Source organism: Zalophus californianus, chromosome 12 (genome assembly GCF_009762305.2).
Source record: "Zalophus californianus isolate mZalCal1 chromosome 12, mZalCal1.pri.v2, whole genome shotgun sequence".
NCBI lineage: Eukaryota > Metazoa > Chordata > Mammalia > Carnivora > Otariidae > Zalophus > Zalophus californianus.
In genome coordinates this window covers 2,197,249-2,209,508 of record NC_045606.1, presented here as the reverse complement: position 1 = coordinate 2,209,508, position 12,260 = coordinate 2,197,249, and the positions used below count along the sequence as shown (strand labels likewise).

At 52.7% G+C, this 12,260-nt stretch overlaps 1 protein-coding gene across 1 annotated transcript in view; it reads left to right on the top strand.

Annotated features, from left to right (window-relative positions):
- The window catches only part of PKD1L1 (polycystin 1 like 1, transient receptor potential channel interacting), a 100,003-nt gene that overhangs the window by 30,683 nt on the left and 57,060 nt on the right, over window positions 1-12,260 (top strand). Inside the window, exons 17-20 of the mRNA XM_035723181.1 lie at window positions 2,240-2,351; window positions 5,144-5,339; window positions 6,057-6,113; window positions 11,269-11,481. Coding sequence (XP_035579074.1) covers window positions 2,240-2,351; window positions 5,144-5,339; window positions 6,057-6,113; window positions 11,269-11,481 — 578 coding nt within the window. The remainder of the gene's footprint in view (window positions 1-2,239; window positions 2,352-5,143; window positions 5,340-6,056; window positions 6,114-11,268; window positions 11,482-12,260) is intronic.

Here is a 12,260-nt window from a genome sequence, read left to right as displayed (position 1 = left end):
GAGCAGGGAGCCCAATGTGGGGCTCGATCCCAGGACCTGGGCTGAAGGCAGACGCTTAACCGACTGAGATCTTAAATTACAACTGAAACATAATGTAAATGCCAAAATGCCAAAGCACACCCTCTATTTATGAATCAAATGTTTGAGACCAACCTGTCCCTTATTCACTAGTGAAGTTTGTGGTATCTGGTGAATCCTGCACTGGTTGTCAGCAGCACCAAATCAAGGGGCTCCCACCATGAAGAAAAGGCCAGGGTAAAGGGATGCAGGGTTAGTATGTGTTGTTCTCAGAACAAAGTCAGTTCTGCTGTGCTGACAACTTTCCGGACCCCGGGAGCCTGCCTGCCCTGAGCCCGTTAGAGACACAGCCATTTAGGAAAGTGGGCCCATCTGTGGAACCCACTCCTGTTGAATAAAGCTCAGTGGCCGGATGGTTCCGAGGGACAGGCAACTTGGAGTTCCTGATCTAGAACTTTCTTTGAGCTGGCCAGGTGAGATTATTTCTGCCTGAGGTCTGAATTCACTCATCCACTCGGTTTCCTTAAACCTCTCCTCTCCTCGAAGCCCAGCAAGAAAGGTTTCCTTTTCATGAAACCTTGCCTGACTCCCAGTTAGACACATATGCACCTGCTCCTGGGTGCAGGTCAGAGACAAGGAGCAAAGGCGTCCTGAGCTGCACACTGTGATCGGTGAGGATGGGCACGTCCCCTGTGTGTCACAGTGAGTGCAGTGCGTGTTGGTTGGATGGACAGATGGGGGTGGTTTTCATGGGCCTGCATCATAAATTCCTCCACAGCGAAACTGCACATGCCCTCTGTCTCCTGGAAATTTTCCTCCAAATGGATGCTCGCCCCCACCCCGCCAAGCCCTCCACTTGCTGGTGTTGGGTATGAAGCCCTGCGCTTGGTTCAGACCCGGCAGGTCCCCTCCCCAGATGCCCGCCTGCAGGGCCGTGTGGGACCCCGCCTGCAGGGGCCTGCAGACCACAGGATGTTGGGGGCAGGAGCTCAGCTCCGTGTTGGATGAAAGGGTCCCTTAACGTGAATCTGTAGACCCAAATTTCAGGCCACAGTCACCGAGCGGTGTCAGTGTGAGTGATGTCACTCAGGCCACTCCCAAAGTGTGCATGAGGCATTACAATGGTGAATGCCAGGATGATCGATGCTACAAGTATCCGACTGTCACACGAGGGGGAACGCGAGCACAATAAATACAGTGCGGTAGCTACTAGATCCTGTCCTGTCCCGTCTCTTGCGAGAAGGTTTCCCACGGACTCAGTGTCAGGTTGGAGTCTGGCCTGAACTCTGCTGGCGCTCTTGCACTCTCTGCGTCCAGCCGGAGGACCCGTGTTATCCGCGGTGGAATCCCCGCCGCACTTGCTAAACTGTCGCTGCCTCACAGCTGGAATAGGGGCCCACCCTCACCTACTGGCTCAGAATCCTGGGAGGAGAGGGTGGAGCCCAGCATTTGTTTGTAGTGCTGATTGGGTGGCCCGGTGTCCAGGGGCCACGTTGGGAGAAGCACCAACCCTCAAAATTAAGTCCCAAATCCTTGGCTCTGTGTTTCGGGTTGAGAATGCTTTCCCGCCCCTGGCACACTTCGGGTCTGCCTTCTGCGTGGTTCCTGCGGCTGGCCCTGCGGCCTCCCCGGGGAACAGCATCTGCACGTCTCTGCCCCACAAATCCCGGGCCTGCATCCTGAGGCCCCAACAAAGCCGTTTCCTGCCACGCTCCTGGGACCATATGCAGACTTTGCTTCTCCGCCTTTCTCTGCACCTGCCCTGTTTCTGGACATCACTGAGGAGCTGCTTAAAATGTTACTCCAACCCTTGAGCCTCCGTTGCTGAGCGTGGGTTTCATTCTCGGGGTTTCCCACTGCCCCGGTTTCCCGTTCACTGGTGGGGTCCTGTGGCCCCTGGCACACAGGGCCTGCAGGTGGGATGAGTGAGCAAGTGAGTGGAGCACTTCCTGGCTCCCGTGGCCTGTGGCCACTTCTGCTCCATCCTTGTGACCGCTCCTGTGTCCCTGGCTCTCCGGAGCTCGGTGCCCAGCACTGCCGTGTGGCACTTGATGTTGGAACACTGGCCTTGCCGCAAGGATGGGGCAGCCTCGCGCTCAGAGCTCGTGCCTGGCTGTGTTAGGACGTCACCACCGTGGGCACACAGGTCCACCCCGCAGAGATTCTGGTTCCTGAGGGCTTGATCTCCACCGTGACCCTCCTCTGCCACGTTCCCTTTCAGTCACACTGTCCACTGAGATCACAGATGGGGCGGGCTCCCGGGTGCCACCATGCGCCGTGACAGTGACCGTGCAGCCCCGTTTCCACGGGAATCTCTGCCTGGACGAGGACACGTGAGTAAGCCACACGGAGACACCCTCACGCATGCATGCCTGCGTCTCCTCGGGAACGGGGTCTCCCCCAGGTCAGCCACAGGCGTGGGGGGGGGACCCATCTTCTCAGGGCGAGCAAAAGAAACAGCTAGGGTTCCGCAGTCCTAACTGATCTGCGCAGAGTGCACGCAGGTGCGTCAGAGCCTGCAAAGCACAGGTCGAGCTGGGCTGCCATCTGTGTGCCATTGGTCCCTTGGCTTCAGGGTGTTTATAGACCCGCATCCTGATCCCTAGTGTTTGAGCATTTCCATTGTCCCCCTAAACCCGTGGGCTCGTTAGCGGTCACTTTCCTTCCCCCACAGCCCCAGACGGCCGCTAGCCTACCTCCCGTCCACAGATTGGCCGGTGCTGGACATGTATGCAAACAGGGTCACAGCCTGCGTGCTCCTTTGTGCTGGCCCCTTTCACTAGCTGGGGGCGTCTTTGAGGTCCATCCATGCCGTGGCGCCATCACAACCCCGTTCCCTCCTGTGATGTTTTGTGGATCCGCTATGAGCTGTCTGTCCCTTCCTCAGTTGGCGGACGGGTGGTGTTTCCACTTTGGACTATTAGGAATAATGCTGTTAGAACAGAGGTGTGGACATGTGTTTTCGTTGTTCTTGGGTAGATACCTAAAGAACTGGTGCTGCTGGCTCATAGGGTCACCCCATGTGTATCACGTGGGGGAAGCAGCCAGCCTGTTTTCCAGAGTGGCTGCACCATTCCCACGAGGCTCCGTCTACACCACACTGCTAATATCTCTCTTTTCCATTCTAGCCACCCCAGTGCCGCTGAAATGGTGTGTGCGCTGTGCCTCTGACGTGCATTTCCCTCATGACTAACGGTGGAGAGCATCTTTTCATGGGCTTGCACATCTCGCTTGGAGAAATGTCTATTCACGTAGTTTGTTTAAAAATTGGGTTGTCTTTTTCTGATTAAGTTGTAGGAGCTCTTCACATATTCTGGAAGCACGTCCCTTGTCAGAAACATGATTTGCAAATATTTCTCCCCAGTCTGTGGTTTGTATTTTCTCTTCCACGTGGTGTCCTTTGAAGCACAGAAGTGTGTAATTTTGATGAAGTCCCACATACTTATTTTCTCTTTTATTGCTTGGTATATCCATAGGATTTATTGCTGTGTTTTCTTCTAGGAGAGTTGTAGTTTTTGCTCTCCCACTGAGCTCTGTGATCCGCTTTGGGCTAATGTGTGTGTGTGTGTGTGTGTGTGTGTGTGTGTGTGTGTGTGTGGTGTGAGGTAAGGCTCCAAGGTCAGTTTTCCATAGGGAGCTGTCCAGTTCTTCCAGCACTGTGTGTTGAAAAGGTCAGTCTTTCCCCATTAAATTATCTTAGTCCCTTTGTCAAAAGTCAATTGGCCATAAATGCTGTGGAGTCTCAATTCTACCCCCTTCTTCTGTGTGTGACTTCCTGTCAGTACCACACTGTCTTAATTACTGTAGCTTCGTAGTAAAATTTGAAATTGGGAACCATGAATGCACTAACTTTGTTTTTTTTTTTCAAGATTATTTAGATATTATTCTGGATCTCCTGGTTATTATTTTGTCAATTTCAGCAAAAAGCCCCCTGGGATTGTGATAGGGATTGCATTGAGTCTGTCGATCACTCTGAGAATATCGTCATCTTGAGAATATGAAGTCTACCAATCTATGAACAAAGTTTTCCCTTTATTTAGATTTTAATTTCTTTCAGCAGTGTTTTCTAGTTTCTGGGGTACAGGTATTGAATTCTTCGGTTAAGTCTAACTATAAGCATTTTATTCTTCTTAATGCTATTGTAAATTGAGTTGTTTGCTTAAATTCTGTTTATGGATTCTTATTGCAAGTGTGTACATATACAATTGATGTTTATATGACTGATCTTGTGTCCTGCAGCCTTGCTAACCTCATTTATTTGTTCTATTAGCTTCTTAGTGTATTCTGTGGGGTTTTTCAACGTGGAAGAGCATGCCATCTACAGAAGAGCTTTACTCCTTCATTTCCAATCTGGATAACTTTTTTTTTTTCTGGCTTAATTGCCCTGGTGAGACTCTTCCAGTTCATTGGTGAATAGAGGTGGCAAGTGTGCATATCCTGGTTTTGCTTCCAATCTAGGCCAGGAAGCATTCTGTCTTTCACCACTGAGGGTAATGTTAGCTGTAGGTTCTCCGTAGATGTATTTTTTGAGGTTGAAGAGGTTCCCTTGTATTCCTAGATTTGGGGTATTTGTATCATGAAAGGGTATTGGATTTTGTCAGTGCTTTGCTGGATCTATTGAGATGATTATGTGGGTTTTGTCCATTACTATGGTAATTACCTTGACTGATTTTCATACTGGAGTTCCTCTTGCATTGCTGGCACAAACCCCACTTGGCCCTGGTGCGTGGTCTGTGATCATGACACAGTGTCCGAGTACAGTCTGAGTGTGCCCCGTGCCGAGTTCGGGTCCTTGCGACCCTCCAGCCTGCTGTGGCCACAGTGGTGTCTTTGTCTAGATCAGCCCTGTCCTCCCTTGCTTGCCACGAAGCGTCTCTGTCATTCTGCTTGGCGGCTCTGCCCCTCTCAGTTCTGATCCAGGGTTGTATGGAATTCTGATGTTCTGCTTCACTGTGTCTTTTCCGAGTTTCTCTTGCACAGACCGTCTGTCCTCTGAGCCACCCCCTGTCTGTCCTGACCCACCCATGGAGCTCTCCCTAGCAAGCACCCCTCCTCTGCTGGTAGGCAGGCTGGAAAGTTTCGCCGTGGGTGGGAGCAATCCTGATGACTCTTCGATTTCCTTCAGCTATAACTCCAGCCTGAAGCACCTCTCCACCCTTCAGCTGATGGGCAGTTACACAGAGGTCAGGAACTACATCACCGTGATGACCAGGGTCCTGACTCGTTGGGCTGCGGAGGACAGAAGTCCCTTGTGTGGCCAATGGTCACGAATACAGGATGCGCTGATTTCTTCTGTGTGCAGACTGCCTTTCACAGATCAGGTGCGGGCTAGGGAGGGCTCGGCGCCTGTAGGTCGGCATCTGCGTGGATGGCTGGCTCGCCTTCCTTATGATACACAGTCAAGAAATGGGGTTTGGAGGGCCAGCCGGCGAGGCCTCTCCCGTCGGCTCATACCTGCACAAACAAATGCTTTTGGTTCATAAAACAGACCCTGTGCACAGCAATAGCATGCAGATCATTCTGCTCACGTTTCTCTAAGTAAAGTGATGTGAATCCCATCTGACTTTACCTCGCCAACAGTGAGATGATGGAGTTAAATGTGTGATGACGTGCGGCTTCTAAGGAAATGAGCACGTGGCATTCAAATGCCGCTGTCCTGGGTCACTGGCATCTGCACTTCCTGCCCCCCCATCGCCACTAGAGGGCGCCCGCATCTCAGCGCAGGCCTCCTGTCTCTGTGACCTTGATACTCAACCCATTCTGTTTCTCCCTCCAGGACACCTCTCACCCTTTTCCAAAATTTCCCTGAGCTCTGACCTCCTCCTCCCTCCCCTCCGGTCACACTCCTGCTGGGCTAGAGGAGGCTAGTGTCCAGCGGACACCCAGAGGACACGGGGCCCTAGAAGGCAACGCAGGTCAAGGGGATGGTCCCTCCCCTGTCTCTTAGCTCAGAAACCCAGGACTGCTCTGTCTGCAGCAGCTTTGAGCTCGGTCACTAACTTGTCCCTGCTGTGTGTTTGCTTGTTTCTCCCGGTCAGGAAGAAATGAGCGCTTCTGTTCTCATGTTAAGGGACCTCCTACGCTTCCCTCACAAGGTGAGTGCTGTTTCTTTCCAAGTCTATTTTCCTGACCATTTTTTTGGGAGGGGGGCCTAACTGGGAGGACTCGATCAGTTCTCAAAGAACCTACAGTGCAGGGTTACGTTTTGACACTTAAATTAGAACCGGGACTTGCCCTGAGAATTCACGTGAATAATATCTCCCGTCCCAAGTCACGGGGGAGGAACTTCTGCCCTAATACAGAAATTAGAAACCCCAACGTAGAAATGGATCCTGACAGTACCATCCGCGCTATAGATACTTCTGGTAAGGGGACCACTCTCTGTTCTTAATCGAGGTACTGGGTTTTCCAGCTCCCCGCTTCTTTCTTTGTTTTCAAGTTTTTATTTAAATTCCAGTTAGTTAACATGCAGTGTAATCTTAGTCTCAGCTGTACAATATTGTGATTCAACACTTGCCTACATCGCCCGGTGCTCATCGCGACAGGTGCGCTCCTTCCTCCCCAGCACCTCTCTCCCCATCCCCCACCCAGCTCCCCTCTGGTCACCAGCAGTGTGTTCTGTTTCTTCATTTATCTCTCTCTCTCTTTTTTCCCCTTTGCTTGTTTGTTTTGTTTCTTAAATTCCACATGTGAGTGAAATCGTATGATAATTGTCTTTCTCTGACTGACTCATTTCGCTTAGCATAATACTCTCTACTTCCATCCACATCGTTGCAAATGGCAAGATTTCATTCGTTTTCGATGATGGAGTAATACTCCATTGTATATATATAGAGAGAGAGCACATATTTGTTATCCATTCTTCAGTCAGTGGACACTGGGCTGTTTCCATAGTTTGGCTATTGTTGATAATGCTGCTATAAACATTGGGGTGCACGTACCCCTTCGGATCTGTATGTTTGTGTCCTTTGGGTAAATACCCAGTAGTAGAATTACTAGATCATATTGTAGCTCTGTTTGTAACTTTCTGAGGACCCTCCATACTGTTGTCCACAGTGGCTGCACCAGTTTGCGTTCCCACCAGCAGGGCACAAGGGCTCCCCTTTCTCCGCATCCTCGCCAACACCTGTTGTTTCTTGTGTTGTTGATTTTAGCCATCCTGACAAATGTGATATCTCATTGTAGTTTTGATTTGCATTTCCCTGATGATGAGTGATGGGGAGCATCTTTCCATGTGTCTGTTGGCCGTCTGGATGTCTTCTTTGGAGAAATGTCTGTTCATGTCTTCTATCTGTTTTTTGTTCTTGTTGTTGTTTTGAGAGAGGGAGAGCAAGAGTGGGGACGGGGGAGGGGCAGAGGGAGAGAATCTCAAGCAGACGCCCCACTGAACGTGGAGCCTGACACGGGGCTGATCTCATGACCCTGAGATCACGACCTGAGCCAAAACCAAGAGTCCTAGTTTAACTGGCTGAGCCACCCAGGCACCCCCAACCCTTCTTTCTTGTCAAATCCCCGGCTCCTGGTCTTGAGCTCTTTGCTGCTTTTTCCATGTCTCCTTCGCTGCAGGGCAGTCCCCAGCTTGGTCAGAATGTCACTTATTTACGATCCCTCTGGATGCCACCCCATTTCTGTGCCCCTCCGCAGGGCGGAACCTGCAGAAAGCGGGCTCCTCGCCTGCTGTGGCACACGCATGGTTAAGCTGTCAGGATCTGACTGCCGTCCCCACCTCCACACGGAGCCTGCGAACTCCCCTGCTGCCCAGTCTGCCCTATCAGGACCACCCCCCCCTCCCCGGGGACAGCCTCTTTGCCTGTGGCCACTGTGGGCTCCTCCCTGCCCCTTTGGTTGGTGGGTGCCCGAGGGCTGTGTCCCTGGCCCTACACTCTCTCTGCACTTTCTCCCTGGGAGGGGGTCTCCCAGCCTTTTCCATTAAGTCCAAGTGATGGTGACGCTGCAGTGTGGTCTCTACCTTGACCCTGTACCCAGAGTTGCAGACTCGTCAGTACACGGGTCCCGCATGGTGGTGTCTGGTGTCTCTGCTCCCCCGTCTTCCTCCCCCTCCCCCCATCCCCTGCTTTCCCTGCTCAGGGGCACAGCACCTCCCACTCCCCAAGTCAGCCAAGCCCAGGGGCCACCAAAGAAGTCCTCTCTTCCTCATCTGTCTCTGTGAGTAAAGTCTGGTCAGTTCTTCCTCAGAAACATACCTGGAAGCTTCCTACCTCTGTCCTCCTGCGGCTGTTCTCCCAATCCACGCAGATGACCCTTCTCATTCCAGACTATCTGGCTGTGTCCGACTGTGCTCCCTGCCTCTCTGACTGTGCTCCCTGCCTCTCTGTGCTCCCTGCCCCCCGACTGTGCTCCCTGCCTCTCTGACTGTGCTCCCTGCCTCTCTGTGCTCCCTGCCCCCCCGACTGTGCTCCCTGTCTCTCCGACTGTGCTCCCTGCCCCCCGACTGTGCTCCCTGCCTCCCTGATCGTGCTCCCTGCCCCCGACTGTGCTCCCTGCCTCTCTGACTGTGCTCCCTGCCTCTCTGTGCTCCCTGCCCCCCGACTGTGCTCCCTGCCCCCGACTGTGCTCCCTGCCTCCCCATGCTCCCTGCCCCTGACTGTGCTCCCTGCCCCCCAACTATGCGCCCTGCCTCCCCGATCATGCTCCCTGCCCCCCGATTGTTCTCCCTGCCCCCCGACTGTGCTCCCTGCCTCTCTGACTGTGCTCCCTGCCTCTCTGTGCTTTCTGCCCCCCGACTGTGCTCCCTGCCCCTCCAACTGTCACAAGCGGCACAAAGGCATTTTCTCAGCCTGAAACCACGAACACCACCCCGCGGCTCTCAGTGAGGTCAGACCCAGGCAGCTGGCTACGTGGATTCTGCCCTTTACCATCTCCCCCTGACTGTTCCCTGCACCCCGGGCAGCCGCGGTGTCCCTCCCTGCCCTGCTCACAGCCCCTCAACGGCAGAGAGCTTTCCCTTCACTCAGCTCACGTGCTCACCTGTCACCCCATGGAGAAGTGCCGGACCCGCAGCCTGAAGTCACCTTCTGCCACTGCTTAGCAGCTTCAGGACCTTCCCAGCCAGCAGCTGCCTCATCACCTCCCTGCTACCCCCCACCGGAACATTCCCCCACGCACTCAGGGCCCTTCTGTTCTGTGCACCCCATAACCACGGCCGTGACGCCAGCCCAGCGCCACAGACGGAATGAGTGACGACGTGGACGGCCCTGTCACCTTGTTCCCCACCTCCTGCCTGACTCGCATCCTCACCACCTTGAACTGCTCCACGGCAGCGGCCACACCTGGGCAGGAAGGCCGGCCACATCCCCACGCGAGTGCCAGAGCCGTCCTCAGAGCAGACGCATCAGCCGGTGACCCTGGCTGCCTTTAAAGTACTGGCGACTTCCCAGCAGCTCGAGGACATCGGTTCTCCTGCGTCTCACCCCTGCGCTCGACCTGTCTCCAGCTCCTCTGCCGTCACCTTGCACCTTCCCCACGGCCACCTGCCATGCTCCTGTCGCTGCACATCTCTCGTATCCCTGAGACGGCATGTTCTCCCTCAGCCTGAAGTGCTCCTACTAACACTAGCACTGGTTTCTCCTCCAGGCGAGGTTCAAATGCCCCCTGCTCTGTGGACTCCAGAGCCTGGAAGCCAGAGTCCCCTTGCTCTGGACAAACCCGCGCGTGACTGCGTCGGGGCACTCTAGCACCTGCGACTCACGGTTCCTCTCTGCTCATCTGTCTTCCACCTCAGACTGGATTGGGTCAATAACGGACCAGCCCTGGCATGTCGGCAGCCCGACCCGACCCAAGCCTGTCCCCACCACACACGCAGGTGTTTAGTAGGTGGGCTTCCCGGGGTGATGCAGGGACGCGGCTCCTTTCAGCTCGTGCTCCCCTCTGGCTTCCAGGCTGGAGGAGGGTGTGAAGGGGCACGACTTGTCGACAGTGTTGCCTGGAGGTGCCACTCCTCACCCCGTCACGTCCCCCGGGAGGTCCCGTCCCGAGGCCACTCCTGGGCTCCAGGCTCCCAGGGATGGAATTAGCTCAGTGGTGCACAAACCTGAGCATGCCTGTCACTTCTAGAAACCATTTCCAATCGTTTGGGTTGAAAAACATCCGGTGTGAAAACTGACCATGATGTATTCCTTAAAGCATTTGTTTGAGTTCAAGTAAGAGATTCTTCTTTCCATTTGGATGATAAGTCACTTCGGGTACAGTGCCTTTAATAGGGGTGTAAGTGTGTTTCCAGACTAGTTTAATTTTACTGCTGGCAAACAGGGTTTCATTGCAGGGAGTATTTCCAAAACATTACCATTTTGGTTAAACAAGCACGACTGCCAGATAGTGGGATCTGAATTTCATCTCATCGATGTGTATTTATTAGTAATTCCCGGGAGCTGCTAAGGCACAAAGCAGATCATTTAGTCCTGTCTTTTGGGCACCGATGAGTGAAGCTACATGTGGGAACACATATGCTTCAATAAACATGCCAGGTCCTGTAATGACGAGATGACAGAGTGTTCTAGAAAGGTGCTGGTGCAGAGCACTTCACGTGGCAGATGTTTGAAATTGTTTTTAAAAGGTAAGTGGGAAGAATCATGATTCATCTTGTTCGAGGTGACCATGAGCTCATGGGTGTGTCTTTAGAAAGAGTTCTCATCTGTCAGCAACTGACGTGTTGGTGGGTAGAAATAATACCTGAGATTTGCGTTTAAATATTGTTTCAGAAGTCCAAGGAGGGATAGAACATCTGTTGCGATGAGTCAGGGTCACAGCTGGGAGGGGGCCTGTCATAGCACTGTATTATTCTCTCTACTTCTGTGTGGGTCCAAAAATGGTCCCTGTTAAGGGTTAAGGAAAAGAGAGGAGTAAGGTTTTGCCAGCGGATGCAGCGTAAGGGCATTGCGGGGAGACGCCTTGGTTCTTTGGGAACTGAAGGAGGGTCTGTGCGCTCAGATGCCTGTAGGAGGCGGTGGGGCCCATTTCAGGGTTTGTGAAGCGGTTGTTGGGTTCAAAGCAAGTAGCGTCTTAACATAAACGGCCGTCAGAGACCTTTATTTTCTGTGGTGGTTTCGTGGGTCAGGAGACCGAAGACCAGAGAAGAAATTGGCACCAGTGACGTAGGCCAAGAATCCACTAGACACCAAATCCAGGCTTGAACCCTGCCCTCTCGAGCCGTGGTGCTGTTTTTTTATTTCCAGCAGTGATGGAAGAGGCAGGTATGGGGAGACTCTCCATTTGCCTTCTCTCTTCCTGCAGTTAAGCTTTACGAGTGCGGCTCTCATCCTCAAAGCCGCCCGGGCGCTCCAGGCTCAAAGCCCACTGTCGGGGAGGCTCGCGGTGGACGAGGGGCCGAGGCTTGAGCTCATCCTGCTGGTGTCCGAAGTCTTGGAAGCATATGACCAGGACAAACCGAGGACTGTGGGATGCCTGCAAGAAGAGGGGATTAAGGTCATCTCAGAGCTCTTGCTGGTAAGCCCGACTTTCTCTCCATGGGTAGCAGCCATCTCCTCTGTAACTGCTTCCAGAAACCAAAAAGAGAATTGGTTCCGGAAGTACTATGGTGATTGTTCTGGGTGGTCGCGGGGTCCTTGGAAATTTTGGGGTTGAATTTCAAGTGTTTCGTGCGAATTTTGTCATGTTCCTATGAAATGTTTCTCTGCTCCATCCTTCTGTGTTTTGGGAGATTTCCTTCTGGGATGTCTGGGGCAGCGCTGGACTTAGAACCAGCGTTTTTTAGCACACTTTCTGCTTCTTGAGGAGTGAAGAGAAGTAATGCAAAGGATTTCTAATGTGCGTTAGTGTAAAGAGCAGCCCTCTGATACTCAACTACAGAAAAATCCGCCCAAGTTTATTTCTGCTGCAGTAACTATGGGAAATTGGGATTTACTGGGTTTTTCCCTGTAAGAAATGGCCAACACTTTTAAGAAGCAGTAAGTTAATAGGCTCTGTCTCTCCTCTCCTACTCATTTATCTTCCCTCGTGCCCAGACCTACTGGTTTACCTTACATTTGGGAAATCAGAAAATAAACAAAGGCTCACTCTGAATCTCGTAATAGCGACCAGGATTAGCAACTCTGCGTGCGTGCACTACACATCCTTACACCTGCCCTCGCTGACCCCTACGGCGTGGGGCTTAGGTCCACTGCCAAGTCCATGGGGTGTTCAGGCTCCTTCTGGATGGGCCAAGAAGCTGCAAAAAATATAACAGAAGTATCACACTTGTTGCAAAATGAATAAGATTACAGGAA